This window comes from Liolophura sinensis, chromosome 1, assembly GCF_032854445.1.
Source record: "Liolophura sinensis isolate JHLJ2023 chromosome 1, CUHK_Ljap_v2, whole genome shotgun sequence".
Taxonomy (NCBI): domain Eukaryota; kingdom Metazoa; phylum Mollusca; class Polyplacophora; order Chitonida; family Chitonidae; genus Liolophura; species Liolophura sinensis.
In genome coordinates this window covers 49,601,501-49,625,339 of record NC_088295.1, presented here as the reverse complement: position 1 = coordinate 49,625,339, position 23,839 = coordinate 49,601,501, and the positions used below count along the sequence as shown (strand labels likewise).

General features: G+C 39.7%; 1 protein-coding gene across 2 annotated transcripts; it reads right to left on the bottom strand.

Moving 5' to 3' along the window:
- Positions 1 to 443: 443 nt before the first annotated feature.
- Positions 444 to 23,839, bottom strand: LOC135474041 (uncharacterized). Of its 2 annotated transcripts, none has more exons than XM_064754030.1 (5): positions 23,706 to 23,839; positions 14,325 to 14,673; positions 10,798 to 11,340; positions 9,641 to 10,095; positions 444 to 1,721 (listed from the first exon to the last, which is right to left on the bottom strand). In XM_064754030.1, the coding sequence occupies exons 2-5, from the start codon at positions 14,659 to 14,661 to the stop codon at positions 1,647 to 1,649; spliced, it is 1,410 nt and encodes a 469-aa protein (XP_064610100.1). In that variant the 5' UTR covers positions 14,662 to 14,673; positions 23,706 to 23,839; the 3' UTR covers positions 444 to 1,646. The 2 variants fall into 2 exon arrangements, with proteins under 2 accessions (XP_064610100.1, XP_064610108.1); XM_064754038.1 differs by lacking the exon at positions 23,706 to 23,839 and adding an exon at positions 23,389 to 23,691.

Below are 23,839 nucleotides of genomic sequence, written 5' to 3'. Positions count from 1 at the left end.
GATGAAAAGATTTTCTCATTAACAACACTTGATTCATATTAGTCATCAAACCCATGACACAGAAGGTGTGAAATGGCATGCTGTTGCATGTTCACCTTAATCTAAGTGTTTAAAATGACCCTCTTTTTATTTCAATCTGAAATTTTTTTCATTATTTTTTTGGTCAATAATTATTACATAAGTGATAACTTTCCCAAATGGTCCTCATCAGTCTGTACACAGCTCAGGCTGATTATTTCCTGACAAAGCTGCCAATAAAACATATTTCAATTCAAAACGATATACGTCTGTAATGACTGATTATTTCAAAGGGTAGGTCAGTGAAAACCAGAACCCATTCCATCAATCGATAATTGGAACATGGAAATCACTCTTGCACAAAGTCCTAAATGGAACGCAATGACCAGGGAGCCTATCACCAATGCTGTCGCTGTCAGTTCAAGTTCAGTTCATGCTGGCAGTCAAACGTGTGAAGGTTGTATAAGTGAAATTTTTTTGAGTACGGCATAAAACACCAATCAAATAAATAAATATATAGACTTATCATGGACCTGTAAAGGAGCAACAAGTAACTCTTGGTCTTTAGAAGGTATATTATGTACAACACCGACAGAGCAGGACCAGGGCTGTGTATTAAGTTCTTAGAAGACTATAATTTTGGTTTTATGATAACACAATACCACTACTTGCTATACTTTAAAAGCCATCACAAAAAATCTACTTTCTTTGACTTATGTGTTACAGTAAATAAACCTCTATAATTAAAATATGCATATATAGTACTATAATGATCATACATGCATAAGTAGTGTATTGTATAATTAGGCCTATTTCTCACAATATGTGTATACATGATGGGGTGTTTGTCAGGCAAGTGTACACACAAGGTGTTATCTGACAACAAAAACTGTACTCCTCATTAGTGATCCTATAACCTCTTTACTTAAGACAGAAGTCACTCATCTATTCTTCATTTTCAAAAAGAATATAGGCTGCTAAATTTTGTAATATTAATATAATGAAGCAATACAGATAGCAGAACATAATGATACAGAGCTCTTTTTGAATGATTTTGTCTTCACAGATCTGGCAAAAACCTGCTGAAACATCTTCATTTAATTAAGTTGTCCTACTACATGGTACCAAACAATGCTGCCCTGGTAGAGTTCTGAAAACAACAGTGCTTTACAGGTTGGCGAGACATACATACCTGTAAGACGCCAGGAAGCCAATAAACATTTTACAGAGGTGTGCATTAAGAGGTCCATCAAATGACTGTATATATGCACTCAATACGTTGTGGCTCCTTCTCTTTATAGCTCCATGCACTTATAATAATAAAGTGTCTGTACGAATATTTTAGAGGTATTCCATTTTCACCACCAGCTACCAAATATCGTGCTCAGTTAATCATAACTGAGTCATGCTGCCCAAATCAGGCTAATAAAAGGGTACCCAAGTTAAAAATCTGTATTTGTTCCAGCTATATATTTTTGCCTTGCTTTCCTGTATCATAATTTTCAGTGTGCCTAAAAATCTTTTTTAATCTTATGGAAAAGTATCAAGTCATTTTAATTGCTCGGCCCTTGACATATCACTTTTGGGAATGTGGAAGTTTAATAGACTTAATTATTTTATCTTTATTCTTACCCTCTGGATATCGCTTGCAAACCCGCGATGTTTTCATCTGCATCAAACTCCTTTCTTGCCTTCTTTGCTGGCTATCAAAGACATGAGAAAACAAATAGAACATGTCATCCACACCCTAGATGTACCTAACAAGGAGCTAACACAATAACCATTTTCTCAAGTAAATACATGTAGAAACATTTAACTAGAAGACAGTGAGATACATGTACATGTATACTGACATCACTCTATAACAATCAAATTCATTTCAATATATGAAATAGGCTGGAGTATAGCAAAATATATTGAAGAAATATAATAATTGTTAGAAGAATTAAATGTATTAAAAGGACAAATTTTTTACTGAGTATTAGTTTCTACATTCTCTTTCCATAAAACCAAGACCCACCCCCAATAGAATCAGTTTTAATACCAGCTATTATTGTATTTCACCCAAAGTTAAGCACTTTTGAAAGAGGCACACTTTGCTTGATTCTGACTGATTCATCCACCTTAAATGGCCTCTTGGGTCTGATAATTTCTTGTCAGAAAATTTTTTTTATCATTTTTAGGCCTACATGCCTTTCTGAAAGTGCATCTTTACATACTAAACTTTAGCTGAAATACAGCAATTAGGTAATTTGTTCTTTGTTGAATGTTGTAAAGATTCTACAATGCAAGAAATATAACAACAAAAAATATATGCCATGCACTGAACACTACACCGCGGTGATACTGAAACACATCTGAGTAGCCTACATATAACAATCCTAAGCAAATTTGTATGCGAGTCATACATGTCATAACAAGATGCTCTTCCATCTTTGACAACCCATTTATCTTTCAGAAGTGGATGAAGGTCTTTGAAATCCAATTGGGTTCTTACACAAATTACTTAATTTCATGTTTTTATAAGCTTTGTTATTATCATGTCTTTATATATAGTTGAAGCTCAGTTGGTTAGCGCACTAGCGCAGTGTAATGACCCAGGAGCCTCTCACCAATGCGGTCGCTGTGAGTTCAAGTCCAGCTCATGCTGGCTTCCTCTCCGGTCGTAAGTGGGAAGGTCTGCCTGCAACCTGCGGATGGTCGTGGGTTTCCCCCAGGCTCTACCCGGTTTCCTCCCTCCATAATGCTGGCCACCGTCGTATAAGTGAAATATTCTTGAGTATGGCGTAAAACCCCAATCAAATAAATAAATAAATTATATATAGTTGAAAACATGAGGAGTGTTTACAATGGCATGAATACAAGCTTAAAATATTAGCCCCAAACTGATCATCATGTTCAAGTCTAGCTCATGCTGGCTTCCTCTCCGGCCGTAAATGGGGAGGTCTGCAAGCAACCTGCAGATGGTCGTGGGTTTTCCCCGGGCTCTGGCCAATTTCCTCTCACCATAATGCTGGCTGCAGTCGTATAAGGGAAATATTCTTGAGTACGGCGTAAAACGCAAATCAAATAAATAAATGAAGTACTGAAGCCTTATATATATAGTGATATATATATGGGCCAACAGTCGGTCGATGGATTGAGTTTTTGTCAGCGCACAAGTCTTTTCCAAACAGTCTGCAGTAAATCACAAGGGTGAATTAAATTTATAAAATTATATTTCCTGAATAAAAATCCTTCAGTGCAAAGGAATATCATTGGTCATTAGTATATGCCCCATTTTGCACTATGAGGAGCTGTAGCCTGATCAGTTGTTTACTCATGACGTCATGCGATCCATATCATGCTCTGCAAGTGAGTGTGGCTGTGTTCCGTCCAAGTATTAAACACACTTAAGTGAAATTCGAGGGACTGAATATATTTTATAGTAATTGAAGTTCTGCTGCCAGCAGCCACTCAAAAGGCCAGCTTTTGGGCCAATCAGCAGGCTAATTTAAGATCTACAATAACCAATCACACGGAAGGTTGACCAGGAAATCAAAGAGCAGGCAGTCTCCTCAAGAACCAATCAGATGAGGGCAGGACACTTATAGATCAGACACATGAAGCGTATGGCCCAGCCTATTTAAATATTAAAAAAGAACTTTGAAGGGAAATAGCTAACTGAAGCTCTCAGCATGCCCATCAGGAGGACTGCTCCTTACATTTCTAGTGCTACAACAACATGGGACCAACATTGGACAGGCCAGAAAACTGGACCAGGTCTGAGTTAAGAGCAAAGCCGTCTGACATTGGAGTCACAATATCTTCTTCTGGATTTAGCAAGTCAAAACTAGTTTCCCTGTACAGTTGAACAAGGGAGAAACACGTAAATTTTTTCCTGCAGAGCAAGGTGGGTTGATCAGAGACTCCGAGTGAAGCTGACGGCAGATTTAGCAATGTGCTACTGTACTGAGCTGCTAGGTCAGCTTCATGCACTCCTGGAATGACCCAAGAATAGCTCTCTGTTCAACCTTAACACCAGCCTTAAATCTTAAGAATTGAATCTTAAATAAAACCCTGATCTTGCAGATTTATGCACTGAGGACAGATAAATTATGTCTGCATACATGTTTTTACGTTCTGATCAATGGGTAGAGTAAATCCTTGCTGTCTGACAAAACGTTTTCGCTTCGGCATATGTCTGCCATGTTTGGGCTGCTTTTTGTTTGTCTGGATGCAATATTCAATTTCATGTCACGTGACATCGTAAAACCCCGGTCTTTGCATAACACGGTTTTGCATACTGGGCTACCCCAACCTTTGGCCAAGGGTCACATGCAGTCCAGGCGAAATGTCAGAAGAGCCAGCTGTCAAGTGAAAACTGTATTAATTGCGGCTGTCATTTTGCCACAGCATGGGGACATGTCCAAAGAGTTTCTTTGCACCTACTTGTCAACAAATCAAATGAACCAAGGGATGTTCAAAGTAATTTATTTGTAGCCTTTGCTGTCGCAGTGAAATGATTTATGAATCTGTGTGGCACATAATCAGGCAAAAAAACTGGACGCTTATGATGTTTTCAGACACAATCCACGGGGTCACTTGACAACGAGTATGGCAGTCAAAAATGGTAACCAACACATCGAAGTGGAGGCAACTTGTGTGCTGAAATCATTTGATTTTGTAGTATATATTGGAGTACATACCGAGCATGTTTTTTTTTGAAGCACCACTTTATGTGTTGTTTCTTCACAGAAACCAGTTTTATGCAGGTTAGGGCAAAATAACATTGTTAACAAGCTAATGTTCTGCAGCTAGTTGATCAGCAGCTTGAAGATGATTATGCCCAACTTCATGGCATGGACAATTCACAGAACATTTTCACCCAGCGGATAAGCAGGGTGACGGTGGGAGTTACCACAAGAACCAGTATCTCACATAGGCAGATGTACAGCAAGGAGACATGTAAGAGATACAGGAGCATGGTGCCAGTATAAGTGATTTAGAAGAAAATTCACAGTGTGCAAATGTAAGTGTTACATGAATCAAGTGCTGGAGCAGATGAATCAGTTGAGTTATTTGATTTATTTATTTGATTGGTGTTTTACGCTGTACTCAAGAATATTTCACTTATACAATGGTGACCAGCATTATGGTGGGTGGAAACCGGGCAGGGCCTGGCGGAAACCCACGACCATCCGCAGGTTGCTGGCATTTCCACCTATTGGAAGACTTTCTAATATTGATAGCCCTATATTAGAGGTTCTTTGTACTAGAAATGCCAATTAACGCAACAGTTAGAGTATTTGGGCTTTGTTCTGGACACAGTAAACACGGTTACCTATGAATAAGCCCAGTCAGATTAAAGAGGTGTTTCACATCACTAGAAGGGAGTTACTTTGTCTATTAGGTCATCTTAATTTTGCCAGCAATGTTATTATATCAGTAAGAGCATATGCCATGTGTCATATCTCTTGGAGGTAGCTGTGAGTGTGAAAGAGTTGCATCACAACGATAGGCTGAGTGTAGATGCACATGGAGATCATAAAATGTGGTTGAGTTGCTTCCAGAGATGGAATGGAAAGGGGGTATTTTTGGACTGACTGCCCACACCATCACCGATCCTCACATGCTAGTGAATTAGGTGTAGGATATGCAGGCTGGTACAGAGGTGAATGGTTCGGTTCTACACGGCATGGGAATATTTCAAGTATCAAAGAGTGAGTGAGTGGGTGCTTGGGGTTTAACGTCATACTTAACAATTTCAGTCATATGACGACGAAGGAATCCTTAGAGTGCATGTGATATGCCTCCTTGTTGCATGACGGATTTCCACCACTCTTTTATCTAGTGCTGCTTCACTGAGACGCTTTACTGAAGGCAAGTAAGCCATCCCACCCGAACCTTTACACTGATACAGGTCAACCAGTCACTGCCCTACCCATTTCATGCAAGTATCCAAGATGACAAGATAATAGCCTCATATGCTGTAATATATCCTTTGGTTACAGCAGATTTTCTCTGGGGTAGTCAGCAGTCAGACAAATGTATAGATATGTACTGTGACAAAGTAGCAACAGTACAGATCATTCAGAACGGTAGGTCAAAGTCCACGGCCATCATGCAGTTAATGCGACGACTGGTGTGGTGTCAACCTGTGCATAATTTTATGACTTACGCAGAACTGTTGTCCAACACAAAGAGTATGCTCATTTCTCCGTCTGCTTTGCAGAATCTGGTGTTGGAAGTTCACAGCACAAGTAATTCCATGCTCACATCCTCACCGATTTGGTGTTGACTTTGACACAGCAGTAGAAGAACTATGGCGGTGAACCTTGAGTGGTAACACCCACCAAGTCTATAAACAGGACTTGCTGCATGATTAAGATTTTTAGCGATGAACTGTGTTAAATGGAGCGACAATTTGCCTACATTAAAGGAGGACACGCTGATTTATTTTGCAGCTTATTGCTTCAAATTTTGTGGCTTGAAGTACACAACCATCCGATATAATTTGGCAGGTACATGTATTAGGTTTCCTTACCTCAAGCCAGGCATCCACAACCCCATTATCAACAAGCAGCCACAACCTTTGTTTCGCTTACATTGCCTACTCGATCAGATTGTAGGTAGGGAACACTTGAGACAACCTTTATTTCTAACAGCACAGGGCAATGCTCTCTCCAGAAAAGTTTTTGTCACACATGTAAGAACCATTCTAGCTAGGATGGGGCTCAAGAAACAGTTATACTCAGGTCACAGTTTTAGTAATGGGGCTGCAACAGGTCGCATATGGTTGGCAGATCCTATGATTAAAGCTGTGGGCTGCTGGAAATCAGCATGCTATACCAGATATATCCAATACTCAGACAGGGACAAACATTCAGCATTAAAAAAAAATATGACAGCAAAAGTGGGGTATAGTGTTACTTTACAATTTAGTCTTTATGTCTGAAAGATGTGCTCAGGTTTAGTAGCACAGCCTGTGTAACATTTTATTCTACCTTGGTACAATGTTCAGATTGAGATGTCATTTTCTAGTTTATTCTATTGCCCTATTTGGGAATTTTGTTACTCTTATTCTTGGGCATCATTTTACGCCTGTTACATTCAGTCATAAAACTTCCTTTCCCCAATAAGGTATTTCATGTCAGTCATTAATTGTTGTGTGTGATACACCTTGAAATTGGTCAAGACCATGGCACCACTGACATGGACCGCAGTCCACCACATCATTATGTAATGATCAACTACTACCCACAAGTACATGTCATTATGACCGTGAACCATAATGTTCACTTGTACTGTCCCCAGAGGACTGTGGGCCGCAGACCACCACAAGTACATGTCATTATGACCGTGAACCGTAATGTTCACTTGTACTGTCCCCAGAGGACCGTGGACCGCAGTCCACCACAAGTACGTCATTATGACCTTGAAGCGTAATGTTCACTTGTACTGTCCCCAGGGCACCATGGGCCGCAGACCACTGCACGTCATACTTACAAAGGGGGACCACTGTCCATATACTGTACAATGCCCACATTCTTTGTATAGCATTATGAGTCTTTTCATTACAATAAAGCTCCTCTCCGGCCGTAAGTGAGTAGGTCTGTCAGCAACCTGCAGATGGTCGTGAGTTTCCCCTGGGCTCTGCCTGGTTTCCACCCACCATAATGCTGTTGTATAAGTGAAATATTCTTGAGTACAGCGTAAAACACCAATCAAATAAATAAATAATAAATAAATAAATTACAACAAAGCCTTAATGTCAATCCCACTTCAAGACTTGTGTTTTTATATAAGTCACCAAAACAGCTCATACTCATATAATTTTTGCATTTCTGGTATGAATATGTGTAGTTATGTCCGTTACTAGTGAATTTTGACATTTTGTGCTGTTTGGCCAGTCACCTGATTTAACGGCCATTCTGATTTTTATAGATAAGCTTAAAATATCTTCTGGCCAAACCTATGAAAATAAAAGTTTCATTTGCAGTTTCTTGGTGGATAGCCTTACAAAGATTTCAAAAATGTTTGAGTCTGGTTTGTGCTTGGACTAAAACTGACCAATGAAATTAGCTCAAAAATAGGTCAACTTTAAAACCTGCACAGCTGTATCAAACAAAACATTTCTGAGAATACCTTAACCTCAGGATTACCAATTTCAAACAATTTTTCCGTTCAAGTTCTGGTTTTTCAGGTAACTGCCCAAAAACTTATCAGAAATCAATCAAAATTTTTCTCCAAAATTCAACATGCAAACTTTATGTAAGACTGCATGAAACTTGTCACTGCAGTTTAACATGCCTTATGAGCATCAACATTGCAACAATGTATTCTTTCTGTCTTTTGTACTCTGGCAACAAATTTGCAACCATGTATTGCTTCTGTCTTTTGTTCTTGGGTATTAGCAGAAGATCAAAGCTGCCTAATCTCTATGCTAGTCCCATTGTACCTGATGGCTGGCAGTCTTGGATTCAAATCCAGTGCATTCCTTTCCATCTTTTTCAAATTTTTTTCTTCTTTCTTTGTTCTTATTTTCATTATTCAGCATACAATGTATGCAGTGCGTACAGAGCCAATCCCCAGAATTGCTGTCCACGACAGCTACACTGTATACATGTAGCCCAGTACTGCTATCCAAGAGTAATGTTCACTTTCATTTCACTGGTCTTCACATAAGCCCCTAGAGACATTGTATATGGCTGCCTATGGTTCAAATTCAGATACTTCCTTTTTTTCTCCCATTATCATGAACACAACAGACAAAGGGCTACCTGGGGTCGATTAAACAAAGCTATTTCTGACATGAAATTTAGAATTTCATCGCAACGGTTAGTTTTTGGCACTGAAAGTTAAGATATTAACACATATGCCTCATGCTGACATTGATACAGGGGTTCAAATTTTAATTTCTAGAGCTCAAAAATAAGCTTTGAAATTGTATTTTAGATTTTGACTTGAGTCAGAAAGGTCATGGTTGAACTGGACCCAGAATCAGTAAAATACTAGGAGGATGGACCCCAGCAATGCTGCTGGATAGCAGCTTTAAGTGTGATTTGGGACCACTTTTGTGGCCTAGAAGTCTACTATGAACCTTTGACATTTAAAGTACAGGTGAGTGACCTAGGGCCTGTTCACAAAACTAAGGTCTGTTAGTCAGCTAAGTGTTATTTTCTTTGTGATACTGATTAGACAAAACTGCTCTTCGACCAACTGAGTTAGCTATCTAAGCTTAGCGTATAGACTTTTTGTGAAACAGTCCCCAGGTGATGAATGTTTTGATTATCACACTGAATACATCTGCCCCCAAAACGAGCAATTTTTAGCCTTTATTTACTCAGTATAGGAGATTTCTCTATTTCAGCTCCTGCTAAATTCATAATCTCTGTGTTATCTACTTTAAAGGGTGCCTCAACCATGTGGCCTCTGCCCAAAAGGCTGGCAATCAGTCACCATAAGCTACACTTGTAAATCAATCGGATTTGTTGGCATCACAAGTTAAATACCGGTATTTCTGAGTGAGGAGCATTTTTATGGATGCATATTGCCCTAGGGTTTGGAGTCAAATGAAGAATATTCTGTTGTAATGACAGTGATTGTATGGAAAGTCGACAGACATTGACTCAAATCTTACCTGGTCATCTTTTCTTGTGGCATCTGTACCTGATGCTACGGCTGAAGTTCCACCATCACTGCCAAACAGCTTCTTATGTTTTTTCTGTCTAGTTTGCTCCTTTAGTAATTTTTTTCTTTGCTCATTTTTAACCTTTCTTTCTTCCCTCTTTGCTCTGTCCCTTTCACTTTTTTTGTCTGCAGCTTGATCTCTATCATCCATTTCTTCCCCCCCACTTTTGTCAGATTCAGGCTCAGAATCCTTTGTAGATACCCCTTGCACCTCTGCTGATCCCTCTGGACTGTTCTTTTTTTCACTTCCCTTACTCCCCTCAGATTTCAACTGCTCATCTGGGCGCTCACGATCAGCTTTATTCTCCATTTTGGAGCGAAGAAGTTGGGCATGAACCCGCTCCGTTTCATCTGACAAAAGTTTAGAACTGTTCACACCATCATGGTGACTGTCTGTATGTGTCTCTGAAATAAGATCAATCGGCTTACATGTGGCGTCCTTCTTTACAGCTGTTTTACCTCAAAGTGAAAACATAAACTACATTATGTTGAACGGCATTCCATATAAAACATGTAAATGCAAATACATGGAGCGAGACTTACCACTGCTTACCATTATATAAATAAAGCCTGCAATAATGTTATTATAGCATGTAATCTTTACCTCTCCTCTTCACCACAGCACGTTGTGATTTCCATAGTAATTTGTAGATAGTCAACGCATTTTTATCTATTTATTTGATTGGTGTTTAGGCTATATTCAAGATTATAAGCACAGGGCATCAATGACAGACTATGGGTTGAATTTCATATTACTTGATTGACAGCTGTCACCACTTTAATATGAATCTAAAGGGCCCACCTGATTAACCAATCAGAGTGGTCAATAAATATTTAAATATCTATTTCAGTCCAACAGTTATACATGAATCAAGAAAACATACTTTTCCTTGACAAGTACTGTACAGAAGAGTTTATATGTTTTCAATTCTCAGACAGCTAAAATGTTACAGCAGTCTCCCAGCAGCCCATCAGCACTTGAGGAATGAAGTGGCTTCTCACTATACATGTAGTTCAGCTACCAAAAGATTCCCAGAAGATGCCATTTAGAACAATCAAATTGAAATAAATAAAGAAATTAAGTAAGTAGGTTTATGAACAACACACCTTTGTCACTTGGTTTGTCCTGTGGTTTGCCAGACTGTCTGTTACTCCCACCTGGATGGCAAGACAGTGTTGGAGACAGAGTTAGTGTCACTGATGAGGCAAAAGTTGTTTTTAATGGATGATCATCCAGTTTTGTGCCATCTGTGCTGATGTGAGGCATACTGTGTTCTCCCAACATGTCGCCATTTGTATTTCTTCTGACAGACTGTCCAAAACACTGACGGGATGTGTCACCTGATGTATGTGTAGTACCAGTAACTGATGTGCATTTATCAGTGTCACCCTTTAGAGTAGTAACATCTTTTTCACCAGGTACATGTGTACTGGCAACTATACCCTCCTTCTGGGTAGCATCAACTTTTTCACTAAGCACATGGGTACTGGCAACTATATCCCCCTTTGGAGTATCTTCTTCACTGGGAACAGAGGTATCATCAGTGTCACTGGGTATTTGAGTGGCGCCATTCTTGACGCCTGTTTCATGGCTCACATTAACAGCATCTTGGGCTGGGTCAGCTTCAGTAATCTGCTTCACTGATACCTCTGAATGAAAAATACAACGAAATCCTGATTTATACCAGATCATTGGTTTGTGAATTACATAACTGTTCATACTTCCAGTCCAAAACAATGTTTAGAAACATGTCCATAAGTTCAGCAGATCAAGTCAAACTCTTAATCAGATTGTTGTCTTCATACTCAGCAATGTTATTTATTCTAAAGAAGAATAACACCCCACTTACCACTGAATGTATTGAACTTACTGGGCATGGAAGTCTTGATGGGTTATGCTATATTCGCACCTGTAACTGGCACATTTATGTAAATTGTGCACCCACAGCTAAAGAGATAAATTCTAGAAAAAAAACCTTGCACTCACATCAGTTGTGAAGAGTAATTTGGAGGATTTAGCTCTTTCTATACCCATCTGGTTATCACTGTCCACCAGACAAAGCCTAATAAAACTTGAGCCAGTCCACTAAAGGTGTTTAACAACTGGTCTGCCCAACTTTCAGCTATATCTACCTCTGTATTACAACCAGTATTTATGTTTTTTTTAAATACCAATGCTTTATTTAGAGTTAAAAACTGTACTATTCTATACAGATCACTTACAAAAATGTTACACTGTCAGAAAATTTGCAAGAACTGTAAACGTGACAGGTGAAGTATATGTATGAGACACACACATAACCAAATGAGACAAGGTCAAATTTCTTTGATTTTTGTGAAGTTTTAAGCAAGTGTTGGCTCTCAAACACAAACCAAAGGGCCAATGATCAGGTGAAGTGTTTTACAAAATAACATAAAAATAGTGTGTAGAAATTCAAGATAGAATCTTTTTACGCTTTATGGAATCCATGAACATTAGCATGTTGTTTTTGAACAGCTTACATACAATCCCAAGAGATTTTTGTACATTAATTATCTAAGATGAATTACAAAGTCAACAATCTATGTGGGATATAAAAAGGCCATGTTTTTTTATTACTGATTTCAACTTGGCAGACAGAAACCTGTAAAGGAACGGCTATAACCATACAGACTATACAGACTCAAAAATGTCATGGCTGTTAAACGGCCAAATGCATGATAACCATGCTACAGTCATAGGTCAAATGCATGGTAAATGTGCTACAGTCAATGGCCAAATCACTAAGTAACCATGTAACAAATTTATCCGGCGAAGATTTAGTGCAAATGACCGATGTATAGGTGAAACGCTTCAGCAATGTGAACATTTTATTCACAACCCAACAAAGGAAGATAACCAAGCAGACAAACTTGACCGTCGTCTGCACTTGACCATTGCTGTCCAATGAAAAGTGGAATATTTTGTCTGATGCGGGACAAATTCTTGAATCCTGCAGATATTACAAGGGTAGGATCATGCGATAGAGACTTCTGGGATAGTGCATCAGGAGCAGCACTATCAAAGGTAGGCAACATATATATCAACCAAAGCTCTGCATCATAGGAAGCTCTAGAATTATTTGGCTCCCTAGCTTATTTCACACAAAACTGCCCATCATAAAAACGCCAGCCTATAACCCCATATCTTACTGCAGCAGTCCTTATGGTTTACACACATTCAACAAGCCCCTGAACTTTGTGTGAAAGCTTAATGAAATAAAATACTAGTGAAAATCAGAGCGCCGGATGACCATTTCTCCACCGTGTTCACTTTAAGACTTTGCGCTCACCTCTAGTTTTGACCATTACCTGACAAAAATATTGCCGACCATGCCATGTGGTCTAATAACTCCCCTCTTAACAATAAGGCAATATCCAAAAATTCGTTTTGCCACATTCCCTTAACTGACTGGTGAACTGATAGCCCTGAGTCAGTGATATTAACAAAAGTATTAGGGACTGCCACAGGTAGAAAACTGTGGTCAACAGGCATATGAGCAAAGACAGCGACATTGATGAAGCCGGGCAATCACCCACACCTGGTTGATGTCCAACCTCACTAGCCTATAGAGGAGTTGAAGGAGGAGAGGTTATAGGAGGGTTAATTTGAGGGAGAGACACAGGGTGAACATCAACAGGTTCATGCAAGGAGTCAGATCTCCGAGATTGCTTAGATGCACTTGCTGTCTTTGGCGCCAGAGAGGACGCTATTATACCTTGGCACCGCCACTTCCACTGGTTGCCCTCATCAAATCACAAAATATATGTGAAAACATGAAAGGAAATAAAAATCCATGCAACCTAGAACTGTTCAACTAGTTGCAGCCATTCAACACAATTGATGAAGACAAGTTTTAGCAAGAAAACTAGATTTCATAATACCTGGAATGAATTGAACACATGAGCTTGCTCAGCAAAGGTCAGTCGAGAAAGACCGTTCTACCGTTAACTAATGCATGGCTAAAGGGAGATAATTGTGCAAAAATTTCCTCCCTTTTCCAATATCGTTCCTTTGTCCAAACAGATGTAGAAAATTTCACATTACCCATGGAATCTCCTATTCGTCTCACAATTAACCCAGCTTATCTTTCAGGGATAGCCCATATTATATAACATGCTTTTATTTGACATTTTATTGGCAAAGGCATGTGGTATCTATATTACCACAAGTAGGTCCATTAAAAACATAAAAAGATTTGGTAGCAAGGCCACCAAAGAGAATTAAATGAAGAAAAATGGGAGCAATGGTCATAGTTGATGGCTACTGAATTAATTCAGCATTCTTATGTTATCGTGCCTTAATACATATACACAGAACCTCAGCTCAATACATGCAATACATTTTGAGTACACACGTTTGATGTTTGTAATTTCTGGGCTCGTAAAATTTGACATAGTCTGACAGCTCCTGTAAGGAATCCACCAATGGCTCAGTAGATTTGGAGTTGTTTTGGAGATTAAATGATATCTCCAAAACATGCATTCGGACCACAAAAATGAGGTAAAATAACAATGTCTGACGATGTCCATTTTCATACTGGATGAATCGGTTCTACGACAGTATCTTTTGGTCAAAGTTGACCAAAGCCGGAATAATAGAATAACCCACCAACCTGCCAAGCTACCGCATCCAGGGCAGAACTTTGCTCCAATGGCCAACTCTGTGTCACAAGTCTTGCCGTCAGGACAAATACTGCCACAACGTCGACGAACTATTTCTTCAAAAAGACTTCTTGGCAGCTTGAATCCACAATCTGAGCAGAACTGGCATGTTTGGTCCACTTCAAAGCCACAGTATCTTCCATCAACTAGATTTGGGCATTTTACAATCTTTTTGGTTGTTTTCGTTGTCCTATCCACTGCTTCTCCACACTTAAGACAAAACTTACTGGATGGTGACAATGCCTGTCCACAACACCTCCCATCCACAGTGTTGGAGCAGACATCCATTATGGGCTAAACCTAAAAAATATCCAAGGAAAGAAAATTTCAATAAATGGGAAATTTTCAATAGCATAGAGCTATGTTTATATGTACTCTGTCAAAAAAGTAATTACTATGCAATAAAATGTCATGAAACTTAACAATTTTGAACAAACAAGATTATAACAGCAAACAAGATTATAAAAGCCCATTCCACATTAAGGGTAACGTGCAGACAACATCAGGATACGGAGTGACAGAAAAAAATCTTACGTGTCTGAAGGGTAATGAACTATGTGCCATGGCACAGATGATGTTAAACTACAGTAGTCAAGCCACCGGAATGCTTGACACAACAGGGAGTTGCAAGGCTTTCTTTCTTGAGTAAGTACATAAAGTTACAATCACAGCCCTATCTGCAAGCAGTTATCTCTGTGGGAGTTAAATGATATGCTTTGGCTGGCAAACATTTTTCTGGATACATGACCGACAAAAATCATCTGACATTCACTCACTGTGTGAATGTCCCAGTTAATCACGTGGCAAAACTATTAACTTTTTGGTTTCCCAAATTTGGTAGTTCTTTCAGGAAAACACAACATTCCAACATGGCAAAATGGGCTTTGAGTGTCATGTATCCGCAGAAGATTTGGTCCAGTGCACATTTTAAAGACAAAACATGTCACTAAACTGCCATACATTGGAGGCAGAAATGGATTACAGTCAAGCACATTTTGTGGCAAGGTACGTCAAGCCAAGCCAGCAATTCAGAACCCTTTTTTTCAACATTGAAGACAAATTGCGCCCAGCATGGGAGACCTAATCCGGATGATGAATGACAAAACCATAGGTACCAGTACCATAGAAAATGAACGGTCCTCAATATGAACAAAACAAATGAATGTGAGTTATATCACCTAGGTTGACACTGTTATTACTCTTCTATGGACCAACTACCCTTTGAAGTATAGGTAGGCAAAATATAGTCTGATCTTTTGTATCAGGGCACACAACCCGCTGTCAAAAGCAATCAATTTCTTGTCATTTTATAAGCATCATTGCTTCATATCTTTGCTACACTAGTTTTCAAAAACAACATCATTGTCCATTTTCGGGCAATAAACACAGCCACACCTCCGGATAATATAAACAAGTGCACCCCCTATTATTTACATGTACAATGCATGAAGGTATTTGCCAGGCTACGGGGAAACCGACCTTGACAGATGTTAAAAGTTAAAATGCTGTTCATAAGTAACTTACTTGACAAGCATTCATGCAGTGCCACGCTCATGTTCATTCAACAGTGTTGAATATCTAGAACTTTTAGATCAATGGCATTTACAGATTATCTAATAGTTACAACCGTGGACGCCTTTAGTGTAGATGTCAATGAGGAGAATCTAACCTTTAAAACAAAGCATGAATAAGCTTCATTCTTCCTCTTCTAGCTTTTCCGAAACCGAAAGCACCTTATGCAAGAACTCCCTAGTGGAAAGACGTGGTTTGCATTCAAGGGCGATAACCCCGGTCAGTTATACGTCTAATTGTCACGTGAATAGGAACGTAATAGTGTTTGATCATCGATAATCTGGGTGAGTGAATAGTTAATGTACACAAATTCACATAATTGTCAGAAAGTTAAAAAAAAGCGTTTAATCTAAATATATAACTAATGTCAGCATTATTCCGATCAGAACAAAACCAAACTGTTTTTGGTTTCACTTTGGACTCGATGACGCAATTTGCCTCCTGGATGTGAATGATTAGACTAACAAAATAGAAAATAATTCAGAATCTGTGTTAGACCTATATTCGACACTGGTCTACGTTATGTAAATGTACTGGTCCATAAATGAACTCACACGCCACAACGTGTACTTTATTTCCCGGCTGTCACAATACGTTTTTAGGGTTTTGTCTGCGAAAATATTCTAAGCAAATGTGTCGTTGAACAACAATCAAATAAACAGATACATTTTAAAGACTGCTTAATTATACTCTGTGTACTTAGGCTGTATACTGAAACATTAATCTGATTCTTGCATAATGCTGAAAATACTCTGGTCCCGTGTTAGACCTGGGCAAGTCCTCCTAATTTCCCTTCTATAGTAGGGCCCAGACATTACTCCATGAGCTCCAATTAGCTTTCATCTTCACATCGCGTGTGGTCGGAGCGCTTATATCGCTTCAAACTAGCCTGTGCGATGTACACGGAAATTTATTGGCCCTGGGTACATGCCACCCATTGCTTTGTACATGGGACTAATACAATATATCTGTTATATTAGTCCCAGTTTGTGCATGTGTGTTGGTATTCAAAGCTATAATAACCGTACAGATAAACTTAATTCCATACCCCAATTGTAAAGCCTACACACTATTACGATGGCATTATAACATGCGCGGTTTTCTCTGGCAAGTCATATTTTTCGAGCATCGAGAGTGTATATAAGCATACGCACGTATACCTCCACGTACGTACGTTTGGTCCAAGCTGTTTCGGTTTCGCTTTGAAGAATGACGTATCCCCCCACTCTTTGGTCAGGCCCACAATAATAGCGTGCTGTGAATAAAACTTCTGTCCATGTGCCACATACTTCAGTCTTCCCTGAGGAAACTGTGCAGCCTACATGGCTGAAATAACTGATTTAAGCTATATTATTTAAATTTATACAACCCTACCTCATGGAGTATTGCGCAAGAGGAGCACGCGTCTCGCAGACATAGGCGTATGACGTAGCTGCTGTGCATCTCTTCAGGGACTCCAGACAACTGCGAACTTACCTGGACTCCGTTATCAATATATCCGTTTTCTGATAAATAGTATATACTGCATGGCTATCCATCAATGTATGTTACACTAGCACTTTCTTTATATGCTTCTGTCTATAGTCTTATGTATTTAGTAATTCACTTTTCGGGCGCACTTTGTAAATTTCTCAACACTAGTCCATGTATATAACATAAAAATCTGTTGATCCACCAATAAACTTAGCATAGTGCAAAAGCATAGACACGTATCCTGGAGATGACAAATAATATTTTGTTGAAATATTGAAACTTCAAATATGCGACTTCTGAGTGTTTTTCTGGCCAATGCTATTGCACAATGTTTATTACAACTGAAGGATGACGGCCCAAGCGTCATGCTGGTCTCGTCACGAGAGCATATCTTTGAAGGAGGACGGCCTCAAGCGCTATGCTTGGTCTCGTCACGACAGCGTATCCTAGAAGGAAGACGGCCTCATGCGTCATGCCTGTCTCGTTACAACAGCGTATCCCTAAAGGAGAACAGGCCCACGGTTGAAATCGAAGTATCCCGGGCACTCCGGTTTCCTGCTTTTATAAAACCGAACACAATCGTATATTGCGTCATGCTGGTCCCGTCACGACAGCGTGTCCTTGAAGGACGACGGCCTCAAGCGTCGTGTTGATCTCGTCACGACAGCGAATATCCTAGAAGGAGGACGGCCCCCAGCGCCGGGCTTCTATAAAACCGACCACAATCGTATATTTGAAAAACTCTTATGTATGGCTTTAAACAACAATCAGTCAATCAATCTAAGGCAGTGGTTGAGCTCGCACCTTGTTTTAATGGCACTGGTCTAGTAAATCTTTTTATCTTGTATGTAAGCTCTAGCTACATGTATCCCAATCTGAATAAACTCTGTTGGATATGGGAATATATGAACTTTTCCAAGATTGGTACAAAGCAGAACTTGCTTCAAAACAATAGCCTTATTATTGAAACGAGATAACGACGGACTTATAGCACACACAACATCTGAGATAGCTTACCGGGTGGAAGGTGAACAGAAACTGAAATTTTAACGTTGTGCCTCTATTATGTCTCTATTATTATTATTATTACACTTTAGTAGAACACAATTTGATTCAATCACTTTAAAGAACCAGTTCAGTGACAACAAGTCCACAAACAAGTTGCATGGGAATATGCCTTTGTAAAGTTGCTGTCTCAGTGAATACTTTGACTTCGTTAGTTCAAGTCCAGCTCATGATGGCTTCCTCTTCGGACATACGTGGGGATATGTAACAAACACCTTTAGTACTCACACTCCCTTCGTTTTTATATCACGCGTACTCTTACACAGACTCTTGAGGGTGCTCCGTGGCATGCTAGACTCACACCAGTGTGGTCGCTGTGAGTTCAAGTCCAGCTCATGACGGAATCGAGATAACAAGTAATTGTTGGATGCATGCAATCTCAACATAATTCGCCACCTAAACTTCAATGTTTTAATTAGTTTAGGCAACGTGTGGTTTTCATTCAGCTATATACATAATGAAACTGACATTTTGAGCTCTGACTCCCTTTTTTATCTTTTGAACTGGAGGAGGGAACAGTTATCGCTCCTTTATACCAGAATTTCATACCGGAGTCACATCGAGGGTGCGTGCCAATATCGTCGAGGCCATTCAGAAAACAGGCGAAATGTCATTTTTGAGGACTGGTGGAGAATATTAAAAAGTTATTCTACAATCTTTACTCTGGTCAGTGAACGATAACGCCAATTAGACTTGTCCTTGACATTTACTACATTATGCTTCATCTCCAGTGCAGTTCAAAGATTAAACTTCTGTTAAAAGCTATCGCTGCCAGCCGATTTCTTTGAATCGACTATATTTAATGTATAGTGAGTTGAATGTTTGTAGTTCATCTTATCATCTTCTCAATATTCCAATTCAACAGTTATCTTTTCATCATAAAATCAGTGATCTTCATGACCTTACCCAGCACTTACTTATCAGAGAAATGAAAGAAGGCATGAAAAGGCTTAATAGGCGATACGATACCAGAAAGCTATCGTCACCATTGATTAGAGCATGTGCCACAAGCCAAGAGCCAAGCCAAAATTGTTCACTGCGCCTTATAGCATAGCATTTTTTGTTTGTTTGTTTTTTTCTTTTTTCACCCGGGCGAGCTGGTATTTAACACTCTATCCCTGGACCAACTGTATTGCCATTGCGGATGTGGCCATTAGTGATGAAATGAATTCATCTTTTCTGACAGTCCCGTCATGTACATCGAAGACTGACCAAACAAGAAAGTCAGTAACTGTCCACATCAGTTCAGTTCAGGAGAAGCATGTATGCCCAGTGACATGCTACTATTCCACTTGCGATCAAATGATACGTGGAGGCATTCCAAATTGGGGACATAATATCTTACTTTGCCACAAAACTACCAAACTGCGTCATTTTCTGGTCAGATATGCCACCACACCTTGGCATGAGGAGCAAAATACTGCTGCAATAGAGAGGGGGATAACATTGGTGAAAAGAAAGGGGGCAGTTGCCGTCCGTTGGGTTGGGGGTAGAGCTATTCATCACCAAGAAATAATGTGAGAAATAACTGGATCATAAAGACACGATAGTGTAGAACTGTCTGATTGTAACGATATTTTCATCAGTTCCCTTCAAGACATATTAGAATCTCTGTTAAATTAAAATTACATTTTTCCTTATGACTGATTAACCTGGACATTCTCCAACCTCGTCCAACAAACATGGACTTTGTCTACGATTTCCGTGAACATGGTCCACCCTTTTCCATGGTTTCCATTGGCAATGTCCATGGTTTCGATATGCAAAATAATGTGTGGACGATGTCCAGCCTTGTCCATGGTTTCCAAATACCTGAACCCTTCTAGAATTTCCGTGGACTTTGTCCATGGTTGTCCATGGTGTAAGCTTAAATAAATATGCCAAGAGCTCATTTTTCGGCTACGTTTTGTGGGTTGAGAGCAAAGGGACATTAGATGGACTCCAAGGGGGAATTTCCTGCGGATTTACACGTGTGGCTTAAAGATGTGGGGCTTCCTGCATAGTGCACAGGAGGGGCTTCCTGCATGGTGCACAGGGGGCTAGTGCTACATAGGGGTAGGGACTTGCGTGATTGATTTACACACAGGGCAGAGAGTGCGCAGCTAAGTTTTTCAATTACTGACCTTGGGTTATTCTCTAGTGTCACAAAGAGATGTGGGGCTTCCTGCCCAGTGCACAGGTGGCTGTTAAATGGAGGTGTCAAAACCTAATTTACTGGTACTACGCAGGGATGTGGGCTCGCCTGACTGACCACTCATGGGGTCCGGTAGGTTTTGTCACGTATTTACTAGTACTACATAGGGATGTGGGCTCGCGTGACTGACCACTCATGGGGTCCAGTAGGTTTTGTCACTTATTTACTAGTAGTACATAGGGATGTGGGCTCGCGTGACTGACCACTCATGGGGTCCGGTAGGTTTTGTCACTTATTTACTAGTACTACATAGAGATGTGGGCTCGCATGACTGACCACTCATGGGGTCCTGTAGGTTTTGTCACTTATTTACTAGTGCTACACAGTGATGTGGATCGCCCGTTTGGGGTCACGAGGCATGATTATTTAAAGTTCCCTGGGTAAGCAGTTGGTGTTCAACTTGCTCACTGGGATCCTGTCTACCAGAGCAATGCAGCTTTTGTAAATAAAAGTCGCAGCCATATCTAAACTGTTCAATTAACTGCTTGTTGTTAGTTGTCAGTATTGTTCCTCCTGTTGTTTGAGGGTATTTTAACAATACCACTAAACCGGTTACCTCTCACCATAATGCTGGCAGTCGTCGTATAAGTGAAATATTCTTGAGTACAGCGTAAAACACCAATCAAATAAATAAATAAATAAATAAATAATACCGCTAAAGATAATTCAAAGGTACATACACCATTGGCTTAGAACATGAGCACTCGTCATGCGCATATAGAGAATAGATGTAGAGAATACATCTAGGCAAAACATTTACATTACTATTTATTTATTTATTTATTTATTTCATATCTGACCCACCATCATCCGCAGGTTGGCGACAGACATTCCCACGTACGGCCCTTAACATTTCTACAATCCATGCTTATTTCCACAAGCACTAAACATACTGAAGTATATACTCCTTTTACACTATTTAGCATCAGTTCGTTATTGAATGGTGGTCACTGAAGAATAACTTTTTTGCCAACATGGCAAGACATGAAAGGGAAAAATCCGAACGCGGCCACAAAAACAAGACGAGATTTGAGTTCTGGTAATTTGTACTATGACTGCACATGTAAAAGTACCTAATACTGTCAAATTTGTTCATGTGAAATTTGATTTGATCTTCATGAGTTCTTGATTATTTAATTACATGGTGTGTTGTTTATTTTTCCATCTTCTGTCTAGAGGGTTTTAACATTGGTTTCTATACACTCTGTGTGTTTACTATACTCGTTTATATACATGTACCATGCAAGAGCAAAAGACGGCCCTAAAGAGCAATCAACCTGTGTATTTAACATGTACACCCTATAGAAGGGCTCATGCAGAGCCTGGTGATCCCTGCTATGAGTGACATATATGGTCCGCAATGTGTAGGCCTATCGCTTATAATCCGCATTGAAAACACTGGGGAGTCGACTGATATTGCCTACATGTGTACCCATATTTGTATGCATTGCAATGCAATATATATAGTATATAGCTGGGGGGTGTACTGAACATATCAGCCACACAACGGTTTCTACGTGGACCTAGGGAAAAGGACGCAGAACGAGACTGTTTACCAGTGTAACTAACTTCACAAACATCCAATGCCACACTCATTTCATTGAGTGTCTAGGCCTTATATTTTTAGTTCAATGACATTTTGACATTGTGTAATAATTTCAACCCTGGAAGCATTTAGTGCACATGTCAGTGAGGATAATCTTACCTTCAAAAACTAACAATAAGCAAAGGTGAGTTTATTTTTCGTGTCTAGATTTCCACTTCGGCCTTCCGAAAACGAAAGCAGGTTGTGAGGGAATTCCCGGCTGCCCTGCCGGATAGCACTGGTTTGGCTTCAGGAGCGATAACCTGGCTGGTTCACATTCTCATGGTCACGTGAATAGAAACTTAATAGTATGTGAGTAAGTGAGTCCTTGGGGTTAACGTCGTACTCAACAACTTTTCAGTCATTTGACGACGAAGGAATCCTTAGGGTGTATGTAATGGGCCTCCTTGTTGCAAGACGAATTTCCACCGCTCTTTTATTTAGTGCTGCTTCACTGAGACGACTTACCGAAGGCAACTAAGCCGCCCCGCCCGAGCCATTATACTGATAAGAGTCAACCAGTCGTTGCACTATCTCCTTAATAGTATGTGATCATGGACACTCTGGCATGTAGTAGCGCAATTTATCTTTTGAGAGTATATAGTTAGTATACACAAAGGCGTATATTTCTCAGACAGTTAACAAAATAAAAAAGAAACTGGAATGTTTGTGTTTAGTCTAAATATATAACTGATGTCAGCGCAAAACCAAACTGTTTTCGGTTTCACTTTGGATTCGATGGTGCATTTTGCCTTATGAATTTAAATGACGGGACTAACATTATACAAAATATTTCAGACTTTATTTTATACCTGACATTTTATACCCATAATGAAATGAACTCACACACCACAACACATATAAGCCTGTAGGCCTACTGGTAGTTTATTCTTAAGGTAGGCCTACTTATGACATGCAATACGCGGTCGTCAACGTTACTGGGGCTGTTTGCGCTGCAGTCTAACATTCGTTCAAAACCTCTTCCAATCAAAAGAAAATGGCGAGTATATTAGTGACATAGGAGAGTTAGCTCTTCACATCTCGTATGGTCGGGTCGCTTATATCCCTTCAAACAATCTTGGGCACTACTACAGATGATCTATTATAAGACCGCTAAACACAATACCTTAGGTAAAGCTTGCACACTGTTATGAAGCCATCATTATTCAATCTCGCTTTTCTCCGGCATGTCAGAATTTCAAGCAGCGAGAGTGTATAACCAAACGCATCTATACCTCCACGTACGTTTAGCTAGACCTGTTTTCGGTTTCGCTTTGAAGAATGACGCGTCTGCAGCCTTTGTGTATTGGCCTACGTACGTCACATAGCGTGGACTGGCTGAGCGGCCATGAATATTCTGTCCATCTGCTAGAACTTGAGTCAATCCTCTTAAAAATGTCCAGCCTACCTGGTGAAATAACGGATACATGTATATAAGCCTACCTCATACAGTGTTGTGCAAGAGAAGCACACATCCTACAGACATCGGCGTTTGGTGTAGCTCCTGCACAAAACGAGCCTTATCCATCAGTGCCTCAGGGTAACTGCGAACTTACCTGGATTCCGTGATGAATATA